The sequence below is a fragment of the Mytilus trossulus genome, chromosome 8 (assembly GCF_036588685.1).
Source record: "Mytilus trossulus isolate FHL-02 chromosome 8, PNRI_Mtr1.1.1.hap1, whole genome shotgun sequence".
In the NCBI taxonomy this organism is placed as follows: Eukaryota; Metazoa; Mollusca; class Bivalvia; order Mytilida; family Mytilidae; genus Mytilus; species Mytilus trossulus.
Window position 1 is genome coordinate 19,305,715 of NC_086380.1, and position 27,798 is coordinate 19,333,512.

General features: G+C 30.8%; 2 protein-coding genes across 3 annotated transcripts in view; one reads left to right on the forward strand and one right to left on the reverse strand.

The window, feature by feature from the left end:
- LOC134680665 (DNA excision repair protein ERCC-6-like) overlaps positions 1 to 3,870 on the reverse strand; it is a 68,271-nt gene extending 64,401 nt beyond the window's left edge. The window contains exons 1-2 of one of the 2 annotated variants that reach the window (XM_063539799.1): positions 3,718 to 3,870; positions 233 to 303 (exon numbers count right to left, since the gene is read on the reverse strand). In XM_063539799.1, coding sequence (XP_063395869.1) covers positions 233 to 299 — 67 coding nt within the window. In that variant the 5' untranslated portion in view covers positions 300 to 303; positions 3,718 to 3,870. Of the gene's footprint in view, positions 1 to 232; positions 304 to 3,459; positions 3,596 to 3,717 lie in introns of those variants that run through there. The other variant, XM_063539800.1, reaches the window with a different exon arrangement.
- A 212-nt stretch (positions 3,871 to 4,082) lies between these two features.
- On the forward strand, positions 4,083 to 27,667 carry LOC134680666 (BRCA1-associated protein-like). Its single transcript, XM_063539801.1, has 15 exons — positions 4,083 to 4,291; positions 7,340 to 7,510; positions 9,018 to 9,267; positions 16,012 to 16,122; positions 16,619 to 16,697; positions 17,530 to 17,643; positions 18,778 to 18,843; positions 19,324 to 19,406; positions 19,906 to 19,981; positions 22,306 to 22,373; positions 23,044 to 23,224; positions 23,726 to 23,815; positions 24,162 to 24,275; positions 24,972 to 25,118; positions 25,824 to 27,667. Exons 1-15 carry the CDS (start codon positions 4,210 to 4,212, stop codon positions 26,001 to 26,003), a joined length of 1,812 nt encoding a protein of 603 aa, XP_063395871.1. The 5' UTR covers positions 4,083 to 4,209; the 3' UTR covers positions 26,004 to 27,667.
- Positions 27,668 to 27,798: the final 131 nt, after the last annotated feature.

The following is a 27,798-nucleotide window of genomic DNA, read 5'->3' on the forward strand; positions in this document are numbered from 1 at the left end:
ATGGAATTTTCAGCTAAATGATAGCATCAAAGGCATGAACCTTGATACTTAAAAGAAGCAAAAAGTTCATATTTTTTAATTTTACTAATTAAAAGATATTATTTAAACTTATGTGTTTAAAATTTTGAAAAAAACTACAAAATCCCAATTTGTGATAAAACCTCGAATTTGCTACTCAAATAAGTGATTTAAAAATCACTTATTTCAGTAAGTCCCCTGACTGATAATATACCTTTAGTTTCCTGTGATATTGATACTCTTGATAAACCATCCCCGGTTTCTTGTACTTCCTGGTCCATTATACTAAAATATCAAAGATTCATATTAAAAGTTGAGGCATTTGTTTTAAGGACATGTGGTATAATGAATAAAGGTTATTAAAGTCCTAAAAAATAAAACAGGCATTCAATAGGTTTTGATCACCAGCTATTTTCATATAGGTTGATCATGTACATGATGTAAAAGTAAACTTCAACTCTGCCAATATCTGGCAAGGTTTTAACTGTAACTGGGAAGTGGATAACTTAAATATACACTCCTTTGTAATTAATTTCACATTCATTTGTAGATTGTTGTTGAATTTTTTTTTGTGGCATATTTTTGTGGCATACATGTATCTAGATAATAAAGCTTTACTATTCCTCCACTATTACTGGAAATAGTCTTAGATGCATGTTTTTTTTTATTATTGGGGTAATTTCTTCGAATTCTAGTCAAATTGACACCTGGTTAAATCGACACTTGGTCAAATCGGCACCCAGTATAGTCGAATTGGCACTAGTCAAATTGGCATCTGGTTAATTCGGCACTTGATGTAGTCAAATCGGCACCCATGTTAAATTTGTTTAATATATTTGTTGTGTACAAGATGTAACTTTGTACAAATTAGAATTTATCTTTAAAAATGTTCTAGTTCAATCTTTTAATTCAAATTTATATACTTTAATCTAACATTTCGTGCTATTATCCTTGTCCTCACAATGGAAATGAGGATACCTAATGGTTTAAATTCTAATTTTAATTTTCTCCTGATACCACATATGGACTATAATTTGCTATTGGGCTCATTTCCTATAACTATAGAAAAGTGATAAAATTGTGAATTACTGTAAGAAAAGTTGTAACTAAATCTAAAGATGCCATTATTTTTATCAACATACAAGTGTATGCTACTCTTCCCTAGAAAAAAAATTAAAATTAACAAATTTCAAAGATTATACAACCGTATTTTTGTGTCGTTTCTCGCTTTACTTTTCGCTTCCTAAGTGCATAACACTGACTTATTTATTATAGATAATCATCACCCGCAAATTTGTAACTTTTGCTCTCAAATAACAAAGAACATCGACCAATAAGAATAGTGAGAAGAAATTACCAAGAACTATTAGTATTTCTGTAGCAGGTGTAAGAACACTGTCGTTACTTTGGTTTCCCATTTTGTAACGCAAATTTTAGATGGTGTAATCTGCTTTGTTGTAAAAGAATTCTTTGCAACAATATGCAAATATGAACTCTTGCGAGATGTTCAAACAGGTAAATCAGAGATGATTTACATTCTTGTTTTGTTCTTCGTAATAATTAAGTTAGAAAATGACGTTATCATTATGCGTTACATTTCACACGAAACAGAAGTCAAGTTATTTATTAAAATTGTTTTTGTCATTAAGTTCTAATCATTTATGGTCATACGTGAAACATGTGACTAACATGTGATCACACCCTTACAGCCAGATATACAAAAAACTAGGTCTAAACATTGTTTTCATTTCCAACGGGATGTTAGCAAACATAATCTGTAGACTTGTTTCGTCTTGTTTAAAAAAGGAAAATACAATTTTCAGAGATTGCGCCGGGGGTCTATTATTTTCCTATGTGCATAATGTTACATACAATCTTGTGTGAAAATAAATGCCCAATGACTTGACAAAATCAATTTCAGATTTGACCGACATTTTAACACACTTCGTTTCCCAATAACGATGTAAAGGGTCCTTGGAAAATTCAATCGAAATTCTCTTATCATGGTGCCGATGTTTGTTGGATTGATTTTGCTTCAGCAGTAAATATTACTGGATATTTTAGGTGAATAAAGATAATTTAATAAAAAATACATGTTAATATACCGTTACACTTGGAATGTACAAAGTTGGTATCTTTGTCACAATTTTGAATTAATTTTTTTATTCATGTTCTGCAAACACTTTTCAGAAACGCAATAAACTTGTCAAAGGAAAGAAACCTTTTACCATGCATGACTTGAAAGGAAGTACTTTATTGATTTTAGCCCACTAAAGTAGGTTAAAATGTGGAAACCATGTAGATGGTGTACAGGTCACAAATATCACATGGTGCCTATTTTACTGGATTTAAAGAATTTTACATTGCCAATGATTTGGAATAAATTGTATATAACTGGGATTTCAAAACCAAATATAAATACATTTTTTTGGCTAAAACATCAAGATACAACGATTATGGTATCCTGTATCAATGAAGAAAATATGGAAATTCCTGAATAAATTGTACTAATTGTTTTCAAAACAAGCACATATTAAGGAGTTTTATAATACTGTTACATTTAAGATGGATTTTAAGAAAAAGTATACTGTTCAGATTATTTTAAGCAGATTTTGCAATAAAATAAAACTAAAAAAGTGCTTTCGGTTTCTTATGGTTTCCTGTCGCGTTTAAAAAAAACTTTAATTTAACATTGAAAATAGATTTTAAATATTAACATGAAGCAAGTAACACTAGTAATGGTGTTCATTTATGTCTTTTGAAATATATTGTGCAAAATAAAGAAAATAAAGATTGGTTTCCTATTAAGTTTCCTGTCATGTAAACGGTGAATCAAAATGTATTAATTTTTTCTCGAAAAACTCAATTGTTCCATTAATACTATTTTAACACCAACACAACCCACAGAATAAAAGTTAAAGTTTTAGAACTTATAAAAAAGGATACAAAAAGAAACCAAAGGCCGAATACCAAATTATGGTCCATATATCCATGAAAAGTCTTTTTGTATCATATAGTTGTGAAAATATGACAAATATATGTGAACATGGTGAAACAAAAGCCGGTGTTACATTTTGTTTTCACTATGTACTTGATTTAAGTTATTAATTAATTGATTAGAAAATTTATCAAAACATCAGTCACATAATGTTGAGAAAACTTTAAATGATTAACCTTTGTATTTTTACTGCTTGATGCTTTTTTACATGTAATGTATGATAAATCCAACCCCCAAAATAGATCATAATCGAATTTATACATTTTCTATTATATTATTTATATATATCTGGGACTATTATGCTAGTATACTTAAATTACTAACTTAGCATAATAGTCCCAGTCCCATATATTATATCATATATTATTGGATGGCGAATTGACTTTAAATAGGTGCCGATTTGACTAGATGCCAATTTGACCAGGTGCCGATTTGACTTGTACCCATTTCTTCTTGGCTTTGAACTAGCTAGCTGACAGAAACTGGAGTACTCTCAGATCTGTTATCAGTGTTTTTGTTGTTATTGTTGTTACGGATGAGAGATGGATAAATTGCCAGCCACGTTTGATCTGTGTTTTTGTTTTATGTTTATTCTGCTTTATATCGAGAACTAAGCCATTCGTCTGGAAAAAAAATAGATTTTATCTTTTTTTTTTTTTTTTTACAAATAGGTGAATGACAACAGTCATAAAAGTGCTTACTCTATAGATTTTATGTTGAATGTATATGGATTAATATGTCTGGTTAATTGAAACAAGTTTTAGCAAAAGTATTTGCGCCCAGACTGATATTCACATTTCTGATACTATTTTTCGTTTTTGAAAAATCCGCCAACAGGAAGTGACGTGTTCTAATCCGTGTTTTGGTCGAAATCAATTTGATTTATCGTACAAACAAGTTTTACATTATGGTAATGGTAATGATATAGACACAAACATTAATAGGCGAATAAAATAAAACCCTAGTTCCATAAATTATCAAGAATGACCAATAAACATTACAGGAATAGGAATTAAATATCCGGAAATATATTTTCCGTCATTGTTTTTCTTACAGGTGCTCTCTATTTTTAAAGTTAAAAAAGTAATATTCTTGGAAAAAATAAAAATAAGAAGGATTTTGTTCTGAAAAGGACTTTGACAGTCCTTCTATAAAATCCATGTATCTTACTATCAGATTTTAATGAGTTTCATATGTCTGAATCAATCTCTTTGTGTATTCTGAGGCTTGAAGTAGAGAATGACCACGAAATTCCAAAATCTTTCAGCTACTGTGGTAAGCTAGTAAAAAAATCTGTCCCACATTTGATATGAAATTTACATGTTTTTCTATCCAATATATATAATATGAGGCAGACATTTCTTGTGAATGGTGACGAAGTCTGTATGAATTATTTTTTTTGTAACGTAAAAATATTTGTTAAAAAAAAGAAACGGAGATACTGTAACGTTTCCAATTTTGATTCTGTTGGTAGGGATTTTACTTGTGACGTTATTTAAGTTATGACGTCATGTTCAATGTCAACAAAGAAAAGCAATGCATCGTTATGTAACCGGAGAGCACGTACAATGTATCTACTCTACAAATTCATATGGTCACCTCAGAGATTCAAACCCCTGTCGTCTGCGTGGCAGTCAGTGTGTTAACCCACTGAGCCATAGAATCGATTCCCTAGCTCAGTTGATAAAGACTGGCTTTATATGTTCTACCTGTAATGAGGGGAAGCAACCCGCTACACTATTCCCCCACAACAAGAGTCATCATATCTTCATATATATATGACTCTTAACAACACAAACCCTGGCTATACTCCAGATAACCATCATGGATTTTTTAGTCAGGCGCCAAATGTAACCGGAGAGCACGTATCTACTCTACAAATTCATATCGTCACCACCGGGATTCGAACCCCGGTCGTCTGAGTGACAGTCAGTGTGTTAACCCACTGAGCCAAAGAATCGATTCCCTAGCTCAGTTGATTAAGACTGGCTTTATACATGTATGTTCTACCTGTACTGAGGGGAAGCAACCCGCTACAGTTAATTCATATCAAAGACAAAGAATTATTAAAAATTAATTATTGGTAAATGTGTTCCTTGAGTTCCTATAATTCACTAGACTACTCAAAGTCTCATGACAATGAGACTGGTAGAGGGAAGTAGATTTCTGCATTCTGTGCAAATGCGGAAATTAAAAAAAAGCGACAAAAAAAAATTTGAATGATTTTGAGTTCATTATTACAATAAAATTTCAATCCAAATAGGGAAAACTAATGGCATTATTTATGTAAAAAAAATGAGTAAAAAAAAAATGTGTAACACATTAACAAATGACAACCACTGAATTACAGGCTCCTGACTTCGGATACTACAGGCACATACATACTGAATGTGGCGAGGTTAAACATGCTAGCGGGATCCCAACTCTCCCTCTAACCTGGGACAGTGTTATAACAGTACAATATACATGTATAGGAACGAACTATAACGATCAGTTAAAAAAGGCTTTCCTCATCGACAGATAGATATAAATACATATATTACAAATACAAGAGGACATGGCCAGCTTAGATTAAAGCCACTAACATCTAATAAAAAAAATCTGGCATCTAAGACTATATTATCAATCAATACACATCCAACATCCAATGGATTTAATCTAAAGAAGTCATAAACAGTCAGATATGTATGTCCTTGGAATATATGTTCCAATCTGAGTTAAACAGCAATAGAAAAGTGATTGTTGTATGATGTCAAAAGTGCAAGTGGGATAGATTTCAAAATAGAGATAAGGTGTATGTTTAATTGTAAATCAGTTCCAACTTCCAGCAAATACTACTTATAGCTATTTGTCTGCATTACTGGACATCCTGTATAATTCTTAAATCTTAAACAAAAATGGCTTACATCACAAAGGAAAAGTGATTGTTTTATGATGTCAATAGTTCTCCAAGTGCTGCAGATTCTCAAATAGTAATAAGTATAAAAAAGAAGAAGTGGTTTGATTGCCAATGAGACAACTGTCCACAAGAGACCTTCATTAAATTGACACAGGCATTAACAACTATAGGTCACAGCACAGCCTTCAACTATGAGCAAAGCCCATACCGCATAGTCAGCTATAAAAGGCCCCGATATGACAATGTAAAACAATTCAAATGAGAAAACTAACGGCTTTATTTGAATAAACAAATGAACGAAAAATATATATGTGACACATAAACAAATGACAGCCACTGAATAACAGGCTCCTGACTTGGGACAGACACATTCTCAATTCACATTCCATTTTCAATTTTACATACATAAATAATGTGGCGAGGTTAAACATGTTCATGATGTTAGCAATATCCCAACCCTCCCCTAACCTGGGACAGTGGTATAACAGTACAAAATAAGAACGAACTATACAATCAGTTGAAAAAGGCTTAACTCATCAGATGGACAAAAATACCAGTGGACGTGGCCAGCAACTATGAGGTCTAAATGTATCTTAAACAGACCTGCCAACTATCCCAATTTTTGCAGTATCATGTAAATTTTCATGCTTCAATCCTTACCGGGATAACGGGATTGTAAAACACAAGTCAAAATCTTGAGTTTTACAGGATCTTCACAAAAAAATTGTTGGTAACTGATTTCGAAGTTATCTGACCAATCTATAATTTTATTTATGACAAGTTAATCAATAGGGACAACAAGTCTCATATATTTTAGAAGGTCAAAGACCTGGATCTTTCATACTTTGCATATACATCTAAATTGTTGTCAGTTTCCATATCAAAGGACAAAAATGGCGTTAAAACACCAACAATCAATCATTTTCATTGTTCAGTTTTCAATGTTAAGTTCCTTTCTAAGTAACTTAAAACAATAGGTCAAATTATTTGGTGTACATGGTGTATGGAATGATTGTACGGCTATATTCTTGCTGGAGCTTTGAGTTACCAAAGAATTTTGAAATTTTTTAAATCTTAGGTCAATACAACTTACTTCATACATGTCATAGCAAAGTCATATCGCTATCAAAATTGGTATAAGGGAGACAACTTGTAATTTACAAGTCCATATATAAATAGATGTCTAGTTTTGATTGACTTCTGCTGGCTGATTACTGTCTCATTAGCATTTACGTATACTTATTAAGAAAGATTAGTTACTCTCTGCCTACTTTTATTTGTACATACATGTATTAATTAAAGAGATCTCCATGTTTTACAATGTGTAGAAACAGAATTTGATTTTGTATTTAAGCATAAGATATCCACATAATGACATACATCATGTACATGTAGTAGATAAAGAATCTGATTTTGTATTTTAGCATCAAACCTCCATAGTGCTAAAATAGAATCTAGAGATACAGCATCGTATGCTTCTGTTTTAAAAACATCTGGACCAAGTTCTAGTGAAGAAAAGTCTCCTGTAGAGTTGAACCTCACTTGTAGAGGACAGCGTGGCTTTGGTGACTTCACAATAGAATCTTATTTCTCGGGTAAGTATAAACAATAAAACAGCATAGTTATATGCATAATATGGGTAAGTTACTGTTCTGAGAAATCTCCTTAGATTCTATTTTATCTGATGCTTGAAAATCACAAATTTGCAAATTTATTTTATTGCAGTTGATAGTGTTTCATGTAGTTACCATGTGCAAGTGATATGATTAGAAATTGATTGCTCATGAACATTATTGATTTGCTTTTATAAAATAGTTTTTGTGTTTCTAAAACGACCAACATGAATGGAATACATTTTTACACACAACCACAAATTGGAAAGGTCATATTATTAATATAGTAGATCTTCTTTGTGAGGTTGTCTGACATTTATCACAAAACCTGTAAACAAACTGACAATTGGTATTGATTTTTGTCGAGCCTTCGACTTTAGTCGAAAAAGCGAGACTAAGCGATCCTACTTTCCGTCGGCGTCGGCGTCGGCGGCGTCCACAAATATTCACTCTGTGGTTAAAGTTTTTGAAATTTTAATAACTTTCTTAAACTATACTGGATTTCTACCAAACTTGGACAGAAGCTTGTTTATGATCATAAGATAGTATCCAGAAGTAAATTTTGTAAAAATAAAATTCCATTTTTTCCGTATTTTACTTATAAATGGACTTAGTTTTTTCTGCTGGGAAACATTTCATTCACTCTGTGGTTAAAGTTTTTAAAATTTTAATAACTTTCTTAAACTATCCTGGGTTTGTACCAAACTTGGACAGAAGCTTATTTATGACCATAAGATAGTATCCAGAAGTAAATATTGTAAAAAGATAACTCCATTTTTTCTGTATTTTACTTTTAAATGGACTTAGATTTTCTTCCAGTTAACATTACATACAGTCGGCAGTTTAAGTTTTCAAACATTAATTAGATTCATTAACTATCCTAGATTTTTACCAAACTTGGACAGAAGCTTCTTACAATCAAAAGATAGTATCAAGAGGAATTTTTTTATTGATTTTTTTCCTCATTTTTTGTTGAGCCTGCGATTTACAGTAAAAGTAGGCGAGACACTGGGTTCCGCGGAACCCTTACAAATTTTTAGGATTGTGGCTCTACCAGTTTCTTCGAAACGGGGCAAAAGGGGTTTGAAGAGTTTTCATTTAAGTATTATTTATTTATCATCAATAAATTTTTCATCAGCTTTGTGGTACATGGAATTGGAATTGGTTTTGGCATACATCTTCAGGTTTCTAAGGTATGTGAGGCTTATGGGGTTTTTGTTGGTGTGAAAAAAACTTCTCTTAAATGGTACATGTGGTATACATAATCAAATAACTGTGCCAAGTCCAATACTTTGGCTATAGTTGCTATTGGTGTATTTTTGTTTTTGACACATGTTATTTTAATGCTGAAATCTTACAAGTACACACTGTTGATATCCTTTACCTGAATGGCTAATGTTTGACAGACCTACATTTATAAATTAACTGCAATATATGAATAAGATCTTTAACCTATAAACATCACTTATTCATATTTTCTACTTTGCAGTGAATTTTGAAACCAAATCTGAAATGAAAGCAGCCGAAGATAAGACTGACCGGCATACTGAAGACTTTAGACCAATTAAAGATGGTCAGTCTCCTGGTCCATCATCAGATGACCACAGACCTGGCAGCAGTCAGAGTACAAGGCCTAAGAGTCATACACCACCACTGAAGTCTCCACATATGATATACTTTTATTCTGGAAATCCAATGGTAGAAAAGACTAGAGGAATACTTCATCTTTATAAAGACGAGTAAATATTTATTCAAATTTAACTAGAATAACATTTCATTACATTTGACATTCTTGATAGATTGAAGAATGACTTTTATGTTGTTAGCCTATAATTAGTTTTGAATCATTCCACCAATTGTTTTCAAATTATAGTACATATTTGCTGATTATAAAAGATAGGCCAAATTTCAATAGAGATGATTTTCACCTTTGCTGTTCAGGAGTTGATAGATTGGACATTGTTTCAGTGCAATAAAATGAACCATTCAACTAATACTATTTTTCAAGCCATCAATATACATTATGTAATCCATTAATACAATCTTATAAATAAAGTCCCATAAAGTAAGGAGAGCATATAATAAGACCCGAACCCATGAAAGGTTTCACCAAATACAGCTAAGTTGGTCTGTTATTTCTTATATGACTTGCTTGTACTACATATATTTTGATTTGCAGTTAATAGTCGAAATTCAAAACTCAAACTAGTTTGCCCTCCAAAAATCTTAATAAATCCATCCTGCATTACTTCACTTAAAAACTATTGATAAGTTTAACTCTTATTTACTTTTAAAACAACACATTTAATGAGTAAAATACCTAAAAAGGAAAATGTGTCTTTTATAGGTGATTTGGTCGATATATATACATATATATATGGAAAACAGATGACGAAACATAATATTGATCCATGAATCATACTTTATTGTTGTAAATCTACATGTCACATGCAAATATATTTTTTAACATGTAAAAAAAGGAAGGTTGACTTTCAGTTTTTATGGACTATCGTCCTCTAGGTTTGTTCTTAGATCTACCACCTCGTTCAGTTGTCTCTATTTTTTGTGGTTGACGGCCATTGTCTGAAGGAACAAAACCGGGTCCCTTTCTGGTATTCCCTTGCAAATGTATGTCTCCTGAAACAAAACAACCAATTTGATTATGAAGAAAAATATGCTTTAAGATTCTTGACAGCAATTTGATATAAAGTATTTTTCAGTAATTCATGAATTGATGGTACAAATGTACTATGTATTCATTAATTTTCTTGAGTACTATAAATTTTAGTGGATTGAAGAAAATATTTTCTCTGATACATACATACATACATATATTTGATTTTGTGGTTTTGCTATTCTCTATACAAGCCATAGAAAAATTAAATACAGGGCACTGTATGCATGTACCCACGTAGTTTACGAACATTGGTATCCCACATGTTGAAATGAATTCACAGTATATATGTATGTTATTCTGAATAGACCAATTTTTAGGAGAGCTCAATTAATCAGTATAAATGTTATCATTGAAAAATCCACTCTTGCTTTGATATAATAATGATAGCATGTCACATGACATAGGAAATCTTCCTGAAAATTCATGAATTCTTAAATATGAACTGCAATGTCTTCTATAGATTATTAATCTGACAAAATGGTTCTCAGCAGGTAGGAAGAATCTAGTTCAATGAAATGTTTCAAAATTAATGCTTCATCAGGAATGAGAATAGCCTAAAGTTTTAAAAGGTAAATTAAGAGAACTGTTGCAGTACAAAAGACTAAAAACTAAGTTTAATACTTGCTTAACTTTGTTCGTCAGAGTTGGACCTTTATTCATAGAAAAACTATAAATCTGAACAGAGCTCACATATTCTTACCCCTGCTTCCCATACGTTTAGAATTGAAGAGTCCATGTTTTGCTTTGCATACTTTCAAAATTATTTAGATTTAAAACTTAATTACAATGGAATGTACAATGACATTTTGTATGAAAGATTGTTTGAAAGTTCTTTTTCAATAAGGTTGTTGCATTATGAGGAGTTTCAAATAAAAAGATGTGTACCATTTTCGTAGATACATGTATATGGCAAGAAAGATATTTTACCTTTTCTTTAGCCTTTTTTGAAAGAAGGATAAGGTTCTTAATAGAAATATAACCAATAAGTTTTTTAACCTTGGAAGTTAAAATGTCAAATGACCATAAATACAAGGTATTATCCTGTACTGAATTTTTATTTTCTTTATTCTTAAATGACACTAATGTCCAATGTTTGAGTAGCTTTTTATGGTTTTAATTTCAGAAAATAAGACTAAATATATATAAGACGTAAAATGTAAACTTACGTTTCACATATCTAGCTTCTGATATGGTCAGTAGAAACACAGCAAAGATAGCAACCATCAAAATGAGTCTTGCCATGGTGAGGTTTGTCTGATGAAATGAAGATAGTCTTAAATAGCAGTTGGTCACATCTTGGTTAGGTTTTCAAATAATTGAAATCTGTTACTGTTCCAGATGAACAATTATATGTGTTTTCTGTATTTTATGACGTTATTAGGTCATGCAAGGCTGTCCTTGGTTAATGTAAACATATCTCTTTGACACATTCCCTATTTCCATACTCAATTTTATATATTTTATTTTAAATATGTGTGAATAGTTTAAAGACTAAAAACATGACATTTAAAACAACTGAGACTTGGAAAACCTTGACAAATTTTATGACCCTGCTAAAGCAGAGGGGACATTAAGTTTTACTCTTGTCCATCTGGAGATATGTCGTCCCAAAATTTAAACTGCTCTCTATCATTAGTTTGCCTAAAAAAAATATTATGAAACTTATACACAATGCTTATCAGTGGCAGATCCAGAACTTTTCCTAAGAGGGGGCCCGCTGACTGACCTAAAGGGGGGCCCGCTCTAGTCATGCTTCAATGATTCCCTATATAATCAACCAAATTTATCCAACAAAAAGCCCCCCCCCCCCCCTATGAACAGATAGTTTTAATAAAGATGTTGAAATAGTAAATTAAATTGAATAGATTTTTATAATCTCCATTGAAAAAAATGTTTTCTGTATTAAGACATGATTTAAATTTGTTGTAGTTCATTTAAGTTCACTTATGTTATGACTAATATGTCAAATAGCCATATTTTGCTGACAAATAGATTTGTTAACCCAAATGATTATTAACCGTGTTGGATGCATCTGTTTCCTTCCAAGTTTAGTTTATTTTAAGTCATTTTGAACTGAAATAAATTTAAAACTACATGTATGTTCAAGAATTCCTGCTTTGAAGATATCTGATAGTTAACAGTGTGTAGGTCTGATTGTCTAGTCACAATATTTTGTGAGAGTTTTTCTTTTATCTATGTATGCTATAAAATGCCATGAAATTGTACACACCTATTTAGCATTTTGTTGAGATGTGATAACATCATTTATGGATCAGTCATTCCAAAGTGGTTAAATTCTTACAATTGTCAATTAAAAATTGAGAAATTATAGTTGTAAACAATATATTATAAATCCCATTTGTCATAAAATATGCATTGGAAGGCAATGCTCATTTTCCTCTTGTACATGCAAAAATCTGTAATGATGTTTGTTTTGCCTGTCCAAGTAAGGAGCCTCTAGCTTTTTTTAGTCTTGTATGGTTTTTATTTATTTTAGTTCATTTATATGTTTTGCAGTTTAGTATGATGTCCATTTTGTTACAGGACCAGCTGATCCCTGCCTCTGTGAGCAGGATTTTTCACTTTTTTGAAGACCCATTGATGGCCTTTGGCTACATGTTTGCTGCTCTTTGGGTGGGTTGTTGTCTCTTTGACAAATTCCCCATTTCCATTCTTAATTTTGTTTTGATTGCTTTAACTGCCATTTAGAGTTCAAGTTTTAAGCTGTTTGTGTTTCAGTATTGTAATTTTGGTAAAGAGTTTTAAATCTGTCTGTTATAATAGTACTGATGTATGCAAATAAATGAAAAGAGAAAATTAGAAATAATATGTTAATTTTTTTATTTCATTGACTAATGTCCAGCTTTTGGACGTATACCAGTTCATTAGATTTTTGTTGCTTATTCTCTTTTGTATGAGGGCTTCCTGAAATAGAAAGGGTCATTGTCATGATAACTAAAAATGCAGTCATACCAGTATACATTGTAGATACCTTGATATTTTATAGAAAGACAAATGTTTTATTATAGGTTTCAAGGATAGAGTTTCCAAAAAAGAAAAGTTAATACTATTCGTCAACTGATTTTTAAACTTTTTTTTGTAATTTTAGAACCAGATAAATGAACACACATTTGTGAAATCTGGCACTTTTCTCATAAGGGGGGTCTCATTGGGGGTTCAGATCAGTTTTGTCAGATTCCCATATCCCGCTTACACTATATATGTAGGCAATTCTCATTATTTTGTCATTTCCCAGGTCCCGCAAGACCTCATTTCCAGTTTTCACGACACAATAATATGACTTTCATGTGTCACGCTTACCAAAAAATCGACAATCCCGCATCACGCTTAGACCCCAATGAGACCCACTCATAAGGAATTAGAAAAATGAGAATTAAACAAAAATATTGAAGTCCTGATATCCCATTTTATGTATAACAGTCAATTCATAAAAAAGTATCTGCACTGTATTTTTAACCTGTTGAAAAATCCTATTGTAAAGAAATAATAACTCTCCAAAATAACTAATACTATAATGTAACTTTTTTAATGTACGATGAAACATAGAAATTATTTGTTGTTGAGAAATTTATGTGGGAATGAGGGGGAGGAGGGGTATCATTTGTGGTGTTGAGAAATTCAATGTTGGAGAACCACCATGCTTAATTTGTCCATGGGGATCCCTAAGATGTCTAAGATAATAAAGAATCAAATAACATTAGACAGAGAACTTACTTTTTATATCTTTGGCTTCTGATATACTGAGCATCAAAACAACAAACACAGCAATCAACAAAGTAGGTCTTGTCATGGTAAGGTTGGTCTAATGAAATGAAGATAAAAGTAGAATGCAGTTTGTGATACCTTTTAGTTTTGACATCATAATGGCATTACGGAAAAACTAAATTAAATGTATTTAATAATTTTGTGTTTATTTTGTTCTATTAATCTATTATGCTCTACAAAAGTTACTTTAATTAGTTCATAGTATAAATCTCTGATAAGTATATATAATTACCTGCTACTGATAATTCTGTTGTATATTGATCTAACTGTTAAAATCGTGTTTAAAAAAAACAAAAAACAATTGAACTTGAAGTACATGTATTTAGTCAACTTAAGAAAGTAACCTATATTTTGATTTGCCACGTCTAAATGTTGAACTAGTTGTATGTTCGTTTAATATTCCTGACAAGTAACTGTGCATGACAACACATGCTACTTGATGAAGATATTTCAAGAATTTTTGTAATTTAATTTTTATTTTTTAAACAAATATATAGGTATAGATAGTCTTAAGTCAATAAGAAGTTTTCTTCAAATTGCTTGATTTGACAATGGTATATTTTATAGAAATGAAACCATGATGTATATAACAAAACAACATTAATAGATATTCTAATTCAGAAATAATTCTCTCGCACCATGCTGTGTTCTTATTTTAACATATAAGTAGGCATTATATGTGTCAATTGCAGGGGCGGATCCAGCCATTAAAAAAAGGGGGGGGGGGTCCCAACCCAGGATAAAGGGGGGTTCCAAGTATGATCAACTATATATCCCCATTCAAATGCATTGATCGGCCAAACAAAAGGGGGTTCTAACCCCCGGGAACCCTCCCCCTAGATCTGCCACTGGTCAATTGTAATATCTTCATATCAAGTGTTATAGAGGTGTAAAATGTTGACAAATTTAAATGAGCATAGAACATGGCATGATAGAAATATTTTATCCTATTGAATTAAAAAAAAATTATCATTTGTACTTTGAAGCGGACCTATAATACACATCAGAAAGGCAGCCATTTTAATTTAATGAGTCTGAAATTCTCTATTGGAATTTTTAAAACAAGGAGTCTGAAACGTTATTAAAAAATCAACTGTTTCATGATTGAAGATGCACAGATACATGTGAACTTTCTATTAGAATTATTTTATCTAATTTTCTAGATATTAAGTTGGTAATAGTTTAATAGGAAGAATAATATAATTGTGCAATTAAATATGATTAACTTAAACAACTTTGAATTTGAATGGTTACTTTAATAGAATAATGGGTATGAATTAAACAATTAGGGGGGGGGGGGAGAAAAGATACACTTTGCCCTTTATACCCAGTATTATATTAAAAAAAAAGAACAATGTAGTGCACTTCTCCTTCAAATCTCATCTTCTCTCTATCAGTTTCAAAATAAGAAATCACTACTCCCTGTGTTTCTGAAGAAGTGTGAGCCCTGGCACAACACCAATACAAATGCCCATATTGATCTCTAGTGTTTTTCAAAATACAACTGATGTAACTTGTTACAATTTCAATTGTGAAGTCAAACATGTGCAGCACATTGTTCTATTGGAATAAAAACATTGGCTTGTTTCACAGCAGAAAGAAGCACTTCATATTAGAATGCAAATTTTATGTAGGCTAAAATTCACATTCAAATCAACAGTTGACATGTGATGACTATAGAGTGGACCATCATATTGAGTTGCTAGAATCAACAAATGTTGGATTACTACAAACTTTTAAATAACCTTAAATAAAATAAAACCTAAAAAATATAATACCTAGAATTTGATGAAGTTCATGTGAGTTATCTTTATCATTCCCACTTATGTATTTTTTATATTGAAATTAAAATTTAGAAAGAGAGAAGTCAAATGGCTCATTGTGGAGAAAAGGGGAGAGGTATAGAAATGCTTCATTATGAAGCAAAGGGGGGAATGTGTCCAGAAATGGGTTATCAGACTTGACCTGTATTACAGGTGAACTAGCTCATTAACACAATAATTTTTGATTTATTTTCTAGTCATATTACATCCCTGAAGTCAGAAGTACCCAGAAGTGAGTTAATCTGCATGTTGGCTGTACCAGCTGCTTATACCATCCATGATTTACTCAACTTTACAGCAGCAGTTCAGTAAGTTTTTTGTACTGTAAGGTGACAAATTTTTACTAGTGTTTTAATTATTTTTGCTAATTTCAAGATTAAGGAAAAATTTTGGCTCACAAATTTTTTATCTTGATTGAAGATTGGAATAAAACACAAGAAATATACACATAGTAAGCTGATTTGGTCATGTCTGTCTGACAGTGTTCATCTGACCTTTACTTAGTTTTCCTTTGGTCAATATTAATTCTTTGTGGTTACATCAGTTTCTCAGCTTCTACAACAGCATAAAATGAATGTTAGGTGTATTTGTCTGCCTGGTATGGTTTATATGACCTTGACCTGATTTAAATGAATAATTGATAATATGAGGTTTATGTTTAACTTCTAGTAAAACCTGAATTATTTGAAACATTTTCACAATAAATTCTATCATGATCAGGCTTCTCATTTCAGAGTGGGCACTCTTTCGTGTATAATTTAATTGGTTGTTTGTATTTATAGTTTTATATAACTCCTTTTTCAGTGAAGGAATAGAATATCTTAGAATTGTGAGAGACAGTACTCCAAATCAGTATATGGTCTTGGTCAAATTCAGAACACAGGTAACTTATCTTGACCTATTCTATAGATCAAACAAATTATTGGTACAAGGGCTAGAATAAATTTGTTATTTTTTCATAAATGATTTCTCCAATGAACAATTTATTTTTCTGACTTTGGCAAGAAAAAAAACAACTAATATAAATGGTCAGGAAAACATGGAACTACAACAAATATATTAAAAAATCCTGAAATTAAATCCCAGTGAAGTAGAAGTGGACTTAAAAAGGGCAAAACGCAAAACAACATATGTGAAAATAAGTTGATTTACATTACATGTAATTAAACAATTTGTAAAAACTTTATACATGTATCTAGAAAAATATATGATAGAGTAATGAAGTGAATCACTAATATGGTTAGTCTCGTAAATAAAGATTCTACCACTGCATCGAGCGTAATACGATATTCATCCGCTCGAGACAGTTAAATATTATAAATTTAACTGTCGAGAGTGGATAAATATTGTATTACACGAGATTTGGTGGTGGAATCTGTTTCTCTAATGATTTTCAAACAATAGGCAGGCAAACTTATTTCTTCTTTGCCACTGATCTGCAAAAAGATGTGTTCTTGCTATGTGACATCATCAGGCATGGTCGCCTTTTTTCATGCCGTCATATGACACAATAGGAAATTCAGAGGAAAACAAGAAAGTTTGACGTCACAATCAGATTTTAACCAATGAAGAACTGAGATGAAACAACCCAAAGGTTTTTCTTTTATACATTGGGTGCAGAAAGAGATAAATTGACGAAAAATTTGAAAAATATGTTTACTTACTTTTGTCAAAATTACAATGTAATGAGTTAATGTTTCTTTTACATCTTCCAGAAACTAGCAGATGAATTCTTCAACACCTATAACAATGTAACATACAACTCAATAGAACCAGACATTTGTTTATTGACTTATGTGGCTAAAATGGAAACTTTAAAAGAAGAAGAGGTAACACCATTTAAGCAATAGGTTTTAACAGATGTTTTGATCCTCATTGTAGTTTTGATGATTGTTATTGTAAGAATGGGAATATGTTGTATGATTGTTATTGTAAGAATGGGAATATGTTATATGATTGTTATTGTAAGAATGAGAATAAGTTGTATGATTGTTATTGTAAGAATAGGAATATGTTGTATGATTGTTATTGTAAAAATGAGAATATGTTGTATGATTGTTGTTGTAAAAATGAGAATATGTTGTATGATTGTTTTTATAAGAATGGGAATATGTTGTATGATAGTTATTGTAAAAATGGGAATATGTTGTATGATTGTTATTGTAAAAAATGAGAACATGTTTTATGATTGTTATTGTAAAAATGAGAATATGTTGTATGTTTGTTATTGTAAAAAATGAGAATATGTTACATGATTGTTGTTGTAAAAATGAGAATATGTTGCATGATTGTTGTAAAAATGAGAATATGTTGCATGATTATTGTCGTAAAAATGAGAATATGTTGTATGATTGCTGAAAAAGGAAAATATGTGAAATGACTGTTATTGTAAAAATGAGAATATGTGATGATTGTTATTGTAAAAATGAAAATATGTTGCATGATTGTTGTTGTAAAAATGAGAATAAGTTGCATGATTGTTGTTGTAAAAAAGAGAATATGCGATATAATTGTCATAGTAAAAATGAGAATATGTTGTTAATTGTTGAAAAATGAGAATATGTGATGATTGTTATTGTAAAAATGAGAATATGCGATGATTGTTATTGTAAAAATGAGAATATGTGATGACTGATATTGTAAAAATGAGAATATGTGATATGATTGTCCATGAAACAAGTATGTATCCAACAGAAATGTTGGAGTTTTTTTCTGTCATAATTTCTTATTCAGATAACTAGAACTTTTTTTTTAATTTATTTGCATTGTTACCAAAGGAAGATAATTCATTTTTTATATGGTGATTTCAGTATTTTTCAAACACTGATACAACTTATGGCAGATTTGCTGTTTGCATTTTGTATAATGCTTTAGTAGTAAAAAGTGTTTTAGAAAAATGCAGAAAGCAATTTTAAGTGGGAAAATTTACCAAGACAATTAAATTAATGCTTTGACTGTTTCAGGAAGTTAGTTTACCTGTGCCAGGACTTACAGAATTACCTAACTGTCCTGTATGCTTAGAAAGAATGGTAAATATTACAATTGATAAATTAGGCTATACTTTAAAAGCAGACAATTTGGTGAGGATTTTGATTTGTTAAGCCTAATGAATGGAAATTATCCACAAAATTAAAATCCCAATGAGAATATACTCTTACAGAATATAAGTTTCTCAATTGTAAACCAAGAAAATTGATCTTGATGTTATCAATTTTAGACACAAAACAATTCTTAAGATTACACACAATTCTTCTTTTCTTTTTCAAATGTTTACCTCTTTATGGAGAAGCAAGCATCTAGAGAGTTCCATAGTTCAAATGACAATGTTGAACTCTCATCTTTATTTCAACCTTCCAAAAAGAAGAGAGAAAATTGAAATTAATGAGGCTTTTTTTTTAATTTGTTTGCTATTTATATATTTATAAAATACCAATAATTATTCTTAATCTTGCAAAAAAAACACTTAAAAGAACCTGATGTAAATTCTGGTTTTTTTATCTATTAAACAGGATGAGTCTGTGGATGGGATATTAACAATCCTGTGTAATCATGCTTTCCATATGAAATGTTTGGCACAGTGGGGTGATACCAGGTAATATTTCATTGTAGTGACATACTCCATATGAACTGTTTGGCCAGACATCAGCAAATGTACCTTACAATATAAAATAAGAAGATTTGGTATGATTGCTAATGTGACAACTCACCACAAGAGACCAAAATGACACAGAAATTAACAACTAAAGGTCACCTTACGGCTTTCAAGAATGAGCAAAGTCCATGCCGCATAGTCAGTTATAAAAGGCCCCGAAATGACAATGTAAAACAATTCAAAAGAGAAAACTAACAGCCTCATCTATGTTTAAAAAAAAAACAAAAAACAAATATGTAAAATTTATAAACAAACGACAGACAACCACTGAGTTACAGGCTCCAGACTTGGGACAGACACATACATACATAATGTTTTGGTGTTAAACATGTTAGGGATCCCAACCCTCCTCCTATTCTGGGACAGTGGTATGAATGACTTTAGAATCTGTAGCTCTGATAAAATCATTTTATATGATATGGTCTTTTTTATGTTTTAGTTGCCCTGTGTGTAGATATATACAGACACCTGAAGAAGTAGTTGACAATAGATGTATGACATGTGGATCACAAGAGGTTCGATATATTTATTAAAATACTTGTAGTTCGAATGTGTCATTAAAAAACATATGGGAACAGTCTGACAATTTTTACATTTATTGGGAAAGAAATTTTGCTTAGAATCATAGCTGGGGGAAAAAAAATTCGTGTTTAGGTTAATTAATCAATAAATGAGTTAGCTTTTAAGGTGGTATGGGTGTCTTTCGCCATCTTGGATTGTAAAAACAGAGAATCTAAGGTACATATTTTTGTCGAGCCTTCGACTTTAGTCGAAAAAGCGAGACTAAGCGATCCTACATTCCGTCGGCGGCGTCAACAAATATTCACTCTGTGGTTAAAGTTTTTAAAATTTTAATAACTTTCTTAAACTATCCTGGATTTGTACCAAACTTGGACAGAAGCTTGCTTATGATCATAAAATAGTATCCAGATGTAAATTTTGTAAAAATAAAATTCCATTTTTTCCGTATTTTACTTATAAATGGACTTAGTTTTTCTGCGGGAAAACATAACATTCACTCTGTGGATAAAGTTTTTAAAATTTTAATTACTTTCTTAAATAATCCTTGGTTTGTACCAAGCTTTGGCAGAAGCTTGTTTATGATCATTAGATAGTATCCAGAAGTAAATTTTGTAAAACAATAAATCCATTTTTTCCGGATTTTTCATATAAATGGACTTAGATTTTCTGCCAGGAAACAACACATTCACTCTGTGGTTAAATTTTTAAAAATTTTGATAACTTTCTTATACCATTATTTATTTGTACCAAACTTAGACAGAAGCTTGTTTATGACCAAAAACTAGTATCTAGAAGAAAATTTTGTGAATATTTGGTACCTGTGTATCTGTATTTTACTTATAAATGGAATTAGTTATTGTTCCGGTTAACATTACATCCATACAGTTAAAGTTTTTAAAACATTTATTAGATTCATAAGCTATCCTTGATTTTTTTCAAAACTTGGACAGAAGCTTCTTACAATCAAAAGATAGTATCAAGCAGAATTTTTTTATTGTTTTTTTCCCTGATTTTTGTGGAGTGTGCAATTTACTGCAAAAGTAGGCGAGACACTGGGTTCCCCGGAACCCTTACAAATTTTCTATCAAGTTAGCAAAATTTGATGCAGGAATGCAGAATTTAATGTGAATTTTCATTTAAAAGAACCAATTTATAAGAATATAACTTAGAAATATTAATATTTTTACAAGTGTAGATTAATTTTGGTTGTTTTTAAATATTTTCAAATTGGCATTTTAAGGGGAGGTAACTCTATAACAGTGCATTTTCTGAAGGACTCTACATGAAATTTTCCTATTTTGTCTTTTAGCAGGAAAAAACGTACGGTGACCCTATCTTTTCTTTTGATATTCTCAAAGCATTGTCTGAAAGCAATCTTTTCCTAATTTATTTTACAATTCTATCATTTTGTTTAGTTTCTATTCACAAAATGGTGTTTTTTCCTGTATGATCCATACAAAATTTGTCATTTTGTCACAACCTGTAGCTTCAGAAAATGCACGGTGACCTATCATTTTTATAATATTTTTGATCATGTATCAATAGATACTACATTTTGACAAAGTATGAACAAATTCTATCATTTTTATTTTAAACTCCCATACCACCTTAAGAGGAATTTAAAGGGTTGCATTGAATAAATCCACAGAGTATTTATTAAATGAGATAGCTCAACTTGTAAAAGTTAATTGAACAAATAAACACTAAATAATTCTGGAAAATGATTAGGAAAAGATTCATTTCTTTTGTAATCAAAATTAATCTTTCAAAATGTACTGTGGATTCATTATTATTTGTTGGATACCAATTTTCGTGGATTTTGTGGGAACAGTTGAACCACGAAATTATTAATAATTTTCAATGAATGACAAATTTTCTTATGGCTTGTACAATGTTGTATGCAGACTTCGGCAAAACCATGAAATCAAATATCCACAAACATGTAAGTTTTCCTCAATCCAATTGGTACCCACGAAAATAAAGGAATCCACAGTATATAGATGTTATATGAACTAAAGTAGATAGAAAAACAGGCATTCTTTTTAAAAAATACATACAGTTGATTGATCATTATATAATATGCATTGTATACCAATTTCTATGGATTTCCTGGGTAAAGGTTAACCTTAAATTTATATGCTGGAAGAAGCATAAATTTTAAATAGACTTGTATGCATATTTTCTTCAATGGAGGACAATAAATGAATGCACAGTAGTACAATATTAAATAGAAAAACATATGTAGTGTTTCTGTTAGATGAGACAATTACTGAAAGATCTCGAGTTTTATTTCACAGTTGTCTGTTATTTTTTTCAGAGTTTATGGATATGTTTGATTTGTGGAAATATTGGCTGTGGTAGATATACTGGACAACATGCACACAGGTACACATATTTCTATGGAGGCTTATAAAAGAGTGGCAAAAGATACCAGAGGGACATACAAACTCATAGAACGAAACATAAACTGACAACACCATGGCTTAAAATGATAAATACAAACAGACAATCAATTGTACACAAAACACAGCATACAAAACTAAAGACTAGATAAAAAAAAAAAATTAAAAGAGGATATGATCTCAGGTGTGTTCAGGATGGATGTAGATCCTGCTCCACATGTGGTGTTGCTCATGTCAGTATAAACCTGGTAACAAATCTAATGCAGTAGGTCACATGTGTGTAACATATTGATAGTTCTATAAATACAATAAACCTAGATGATAGAAAAAAATATTCAACAGGGCTCATTTCTTTTATTTGGCATCTTACGGGAGAATTTTTAAAATAATAAGGATTATCCCAATAACAATGAGCACTGCATTTCTTGATATGGAAGAGAAAAAGGAGACTACTGTTAATTTAGAATTTATTGCATGTATTTATTATTCAAATTTTGAAGAATGGACATAAATGCAAGCTAAAGGTAATGATTGTGGTTTCTGGAAAATATGATAAGTGATTTCTTATTATTGTGATAATCATCCAGTCACATTATTTGCAATAATTTAGCTTACAGTATTTTATTTTCACACACTGAAAATTCTTGTTACAGTCATTTCGTAGAAACACAGCATACTTATTCAATGCAGCTTGGTAACAATCGTGTGTGGGATTACGCTGGTGATAATTATGTCCATAGATTAGTACAGAACAAAGGAGATGGTAAACTTGTCGAGGTCGATGAAGGAGGACGGGTTGTACATGAAGAGAAAGTAGATTCTCTAGCTTTAGAGGTAAATTTATATTGAATCTATATTTTGTAATGGTTATCAAAAAATGGATTACATACTTGCTAAATGGCATTATATTTTGAAATTGATTGCATACAGTACGAATTATTTTATAATTGTATGAGAAATTCAAATACTTTTGCTGAATTTCATTGATGTCTGTAAGTGCAGATACAGGTACTATTTTGCAAACAATTATATAGAATAAGAATTAACAATGCATCAAGGGAAAAACCTTTTGGCAAAGGAAGGATAAACTGTTTTTCAAGGTCAGATCTCTTGTAGAAGGTGAGATAAACCAAATTGAACAAAATATTTTAAATTTCAAAAGTAAATTTAACAGAAAGGAGAATAGCATGCAAATAGAAATTCTTATGTAGCCAAAAACTTCATTACCAGAATGGGGTTTTTAATTTGTAGAATGTGTAGTTTTACATAAGTAAAATGTTTTGGGCATAGACTTTGTTACATACTACTTTAATATTACTTGTATGTTTATTTCAGTATACCTACCTCCTAACAAGTCAGCTAGAATCACAGCGACTATACTTTGAAGAAAAGATGAATCAAATAGAGGAAAATGGAAAATTGACGGTGAGCTTATATGTCAGAGAAGGATGTATCATATATCTTGTCCTAGTTAAAAGTTTATGTAATTGGGAAATGACTTATTTTGATAAAGTTATCTGTGAATGCTGTATTTCTTTTTGATACAGACATTTGAATCTTACTGTAAGTAGAAATACTGACTATAATATAAAAAAAAATATTAAATACTGTATAAATGGACATTTTTGCTGAGGATAAGTTTGATATCCAAGACTTTTCACTTTAACTGTTCCATAGTTATGAAAGATTGGAAAATAGCACTTTCTGTCAATTTGGCAGCTCATCTCTTTATATTTTTAATCAAGATTTTGTTTTATTTTTATATTGACAGGCGCAAGAATTAGATCACAGATTACAAAAAGAAAGGGAAATAAATGAGGATATACAATTAAAACTTAGGGAAACAGAGAAAGATAAACACAGCATGGACAAGAAATGTAATCATGTAGGTCTAATTATTTTTCACTTGCTGGGTTTTATCTTTTTTAACACACCTTTGACTACAGTAGAGAAGAGTTAGACATAGGGATTGCTTTTCCGGTAATAATGACAATAGTGTCTACGTAGTTTCCTGCTAAAGTTAGTATTTTAGGAACTGCTTGTAATAGATCATTGATTTTTAGTGTTTACTAATTTTAAATAGTTGAGATCTACTAGTTATAAGTTTAGTACAAAAGTGCGTTGTTATTATCAGTTCATATCAGTTTGACAAATATTTTGAAACCCTGCTCCCTAGTTCATGATGTCAAAGTCTACAATGTTGACGTTGCCTAGGAGGATAACAATAAATCTATTATCAATGGTCTTTCAAACTTAAAGATGTTTCAAGGCTTCTTCTCACTCTGGACTATTGCCCTTCCATGAGAAACTCCTTCTTGCTTGAAGAACTATTGATAAACTAACATGTAAAAAAAAATCAACAATTCAAAATGGGAATTCCTTCCTCATTGACACAAAAAAAAATTGATCACTTTCCTTCAAAACAAAACAAAAGCATCTGATTACTTCACAAAGTGCACTCACACACTAGCATAAACTTACAACCATTGTGTATGTAGTCCTTGATTCATTGAAGCATGTATAGCAGTATAATAAACAGAAGAATTCAGTTATGTTTAAAATATTTCTGTTTATTTTTTAGCTGCATACAAGGTTGACAAAAGTTTTATCAGAATTACAAGAGGAAAAACAGATGAATAAATGTCTACTAGAAAATCAACAAGTGTGGCAGAAAAAAGTTCTTACTTTAGAATCTCAAGTCAAGGATCTGACATGTACAAAGGAAAAGGTAAACATTTGCACAGATAATAAAAGCAATAAATATTTAATAATGTTAAATAGAAGTTTAGCTTAAATTGAAGAAACTGAGTTATATTCCTGTTCAGATTATTATCAAAAAGTCATATTTGGGATCTGTATCAATCACTTGTCATTCATAGAATTCAAATATATGCAAAGGTTCCAAAAATGTCTACATACACAAAAAAATATATATTCAAAGGACCATAAGTGCTACAGTTATGTAGTGGGTCTCATTGGGGTCTAAACGTGACACATGAAAGTCAAATTATTGTTCCGTGAAAAAGGGAAATGAAGTCTAGAGGGACACGGGAAATTACAAAAAAATGAGAACTGCTTACGTAAATAGTATAAGAGGGATACAGGAATCTGAAAAAACAGTAAGCAGGATCCGTGACCGCCCCCCCCCCCCCCCCCCCCCCCCCCCCCCCCAAATAAGACCTCCTATGTAGCTATGTATTACAATGTAAAAATCATCATTTGTTCATATGCATCTGACAATAAGGGGGAAATTAAAGTGAAAGAAAAGGGTATTGTTCCACAAGGTTTTATTCCCATAGTCAGGTTATTGTCTTAGTCACAGATATCCTATTTTCCCTTTATTCATATAGATTTATAGTGTTTCTTTTATTGAGAAACATCTCTGATTAAATCACAAATGTTTATTACTAATTTAATTGGATTTTTATTACAGGAAATTAATGAGTTAAGAGAACAGTTACGAGATGTGATGTTTTACTTAGAAGCTCAACAGAAATTATCTAGTGCTACAGAAATATCCCAGGAAGAAATACAAGACGGTAAAATAACAGTTGGTGCTTCTGGGAACACTCCATCACCCATATCTAGACGAGGAAGGAAAAAAGATAGATAATTGTTACTTTCATTTTGTTTTTTATTATTTATTTATACTTGTTGTAAGAAGGGAGCATTGTAATAATTATTTGTTGTAAATTGTTAAATTTCTATATTTTCAAACAGAGATGGTTGGTAAAATGCATAGATATTTTATGAAACTTGTTACAGTATGTAAAAAAAAAATGAAAGGGGAAACTTGTTATGTAAGAGGAAGTTTTAGTATTACATTGACAGCTTAGTATTCAATAAGTACTGTTATTTCAGAAATTATTGCGTGCATTTATTATTGCGATTTTGTGATATTGAGAAAAATCCTGTGTAAATAATGAATTTACAGTATATGTGGGTTTTTTTTATTTCTTAGTAGGAAAATTGCTTTTATTTTTTTACCTGACCATAATTCTACAAACTAAATTTAATTAGCAAATCACATTGGAATTCTTTTGGACTGTCAATTTCCTGCCTATGAATATTTTACAGGTCCAATAATCAACAATTGTCAGAGGCGGATTTAGGGGAGGCCCAGGCCCCCCCTTTTTGGGATAAATTTGGATTGCTTATATAGGAAAGCACTGAAGCATGACTGGAGCCGGCCCCATCTTAGGCCAGTCATTGGGCCCCCACTTATGAAAATTTCTAGATCAACCACTGATTGCACAATTATTTGATGATAAGACTTTTTCAGTTCTTGTTATTTTTTACATTTATGCAACATTGTAATAGATAAATGAGCTGGAATGGAAATAAATTGATGATTATCAATATCAGTTTTTTAAAAAACATAAGAAATATTGAATTTTATATTATTAACTTTTGTGTTGTTTACAGGAGATAGCAGCTGTTGCTTTATTCATTGTCCTAAACATTTATGACATACTTGCCACTGGACATTAAGTAACAAACAATCCATCATACATTTTAATATAATTATTGATAATTGCTTAAACATATCACAAAAGAGTCCAATTATTTTATAGTAATATCAAAATATCAGAAAATTTAATGGCATATTTTTTAGTATTTGCTTTCTTTAGAGCTTAGAAAATGTAAATAGAATTATTAATTTTATACATAGAACATAGGTCATCATCATATTTTTAATATCATTAAGTCTGACCTGTAATCATACAACATATTCACTGGATTATATTCAAATCTGAAGTGTCTACAATTTACATTATTTTAGCAACATTATGATTTTTTTTTAAATTCACATTTGAAAATCATCTTCAAGTTTTAGCTAGTGCTGTTATACAGCATAATCTCTTTTCCTTTGTAAATCGTATGAAAAACTGCCAAAAAATTGCTGACTTTTGTTCTGTTCTTATTTAAGACTCCTAGTGTCCATTGTATTTTTGTTTAGCCCACCTTTTTGAAAGTCCTGGATCTGCCTTTGAAAGTTGTTCTTACATATTCAACCTTGGTAATTCCACACTATTAATAAAATAAAACAACATAATACATTTCATTTCAATTAAAGAAAATAGAAAGGAATCATTCATCAACAAAATAACTATCAGAGAAAAACCAAAAAAACCTTCATTACACCTGTTTTAATAGATAGTTGATTGATATGACAGGTACATGAGGAATGATTTATGTATATTAATGCTATAAATGTCAAGTGCAATTCATCTGTGATAAAATATCATGTAAAAATAAAAATATTTGAAAATGAAACTTCCTTACTTGATTCCTTATTAGACAGCCTGAACTACAGGATCACAGAGGCGGATTTAAGAGGAGGCAGGGGCCCCCCCTTTTTGGAAAAAAAATTGGTTGCTTATATTGGGAATCACTGAAACCTGACT

Bases quoted from the DNA above. Each gene is read 5' to 3' on its own strand.
- LOC134680666 (XM_063539801.1), top strand. From the start codon at position 4,210: ATGTCTGAATCAATCTCTTTGTGTATTCTGAGGCTTGAAGTAGAGAAT. The intron at 19,982-22,305 runs GTTCGATATATT...TATTTTTTTCAG, and splicing joins TGACATGTGGATCACAAGAG to AGTTTATGGATATGTTTGAT. The intron at 25,119-25,823 runs GTAAACATTTGC...TTTTTATTACAG, and splicing joins TGACATGTACAAAGGAAAAG to GAAATTAATGAGTTAAGAGA.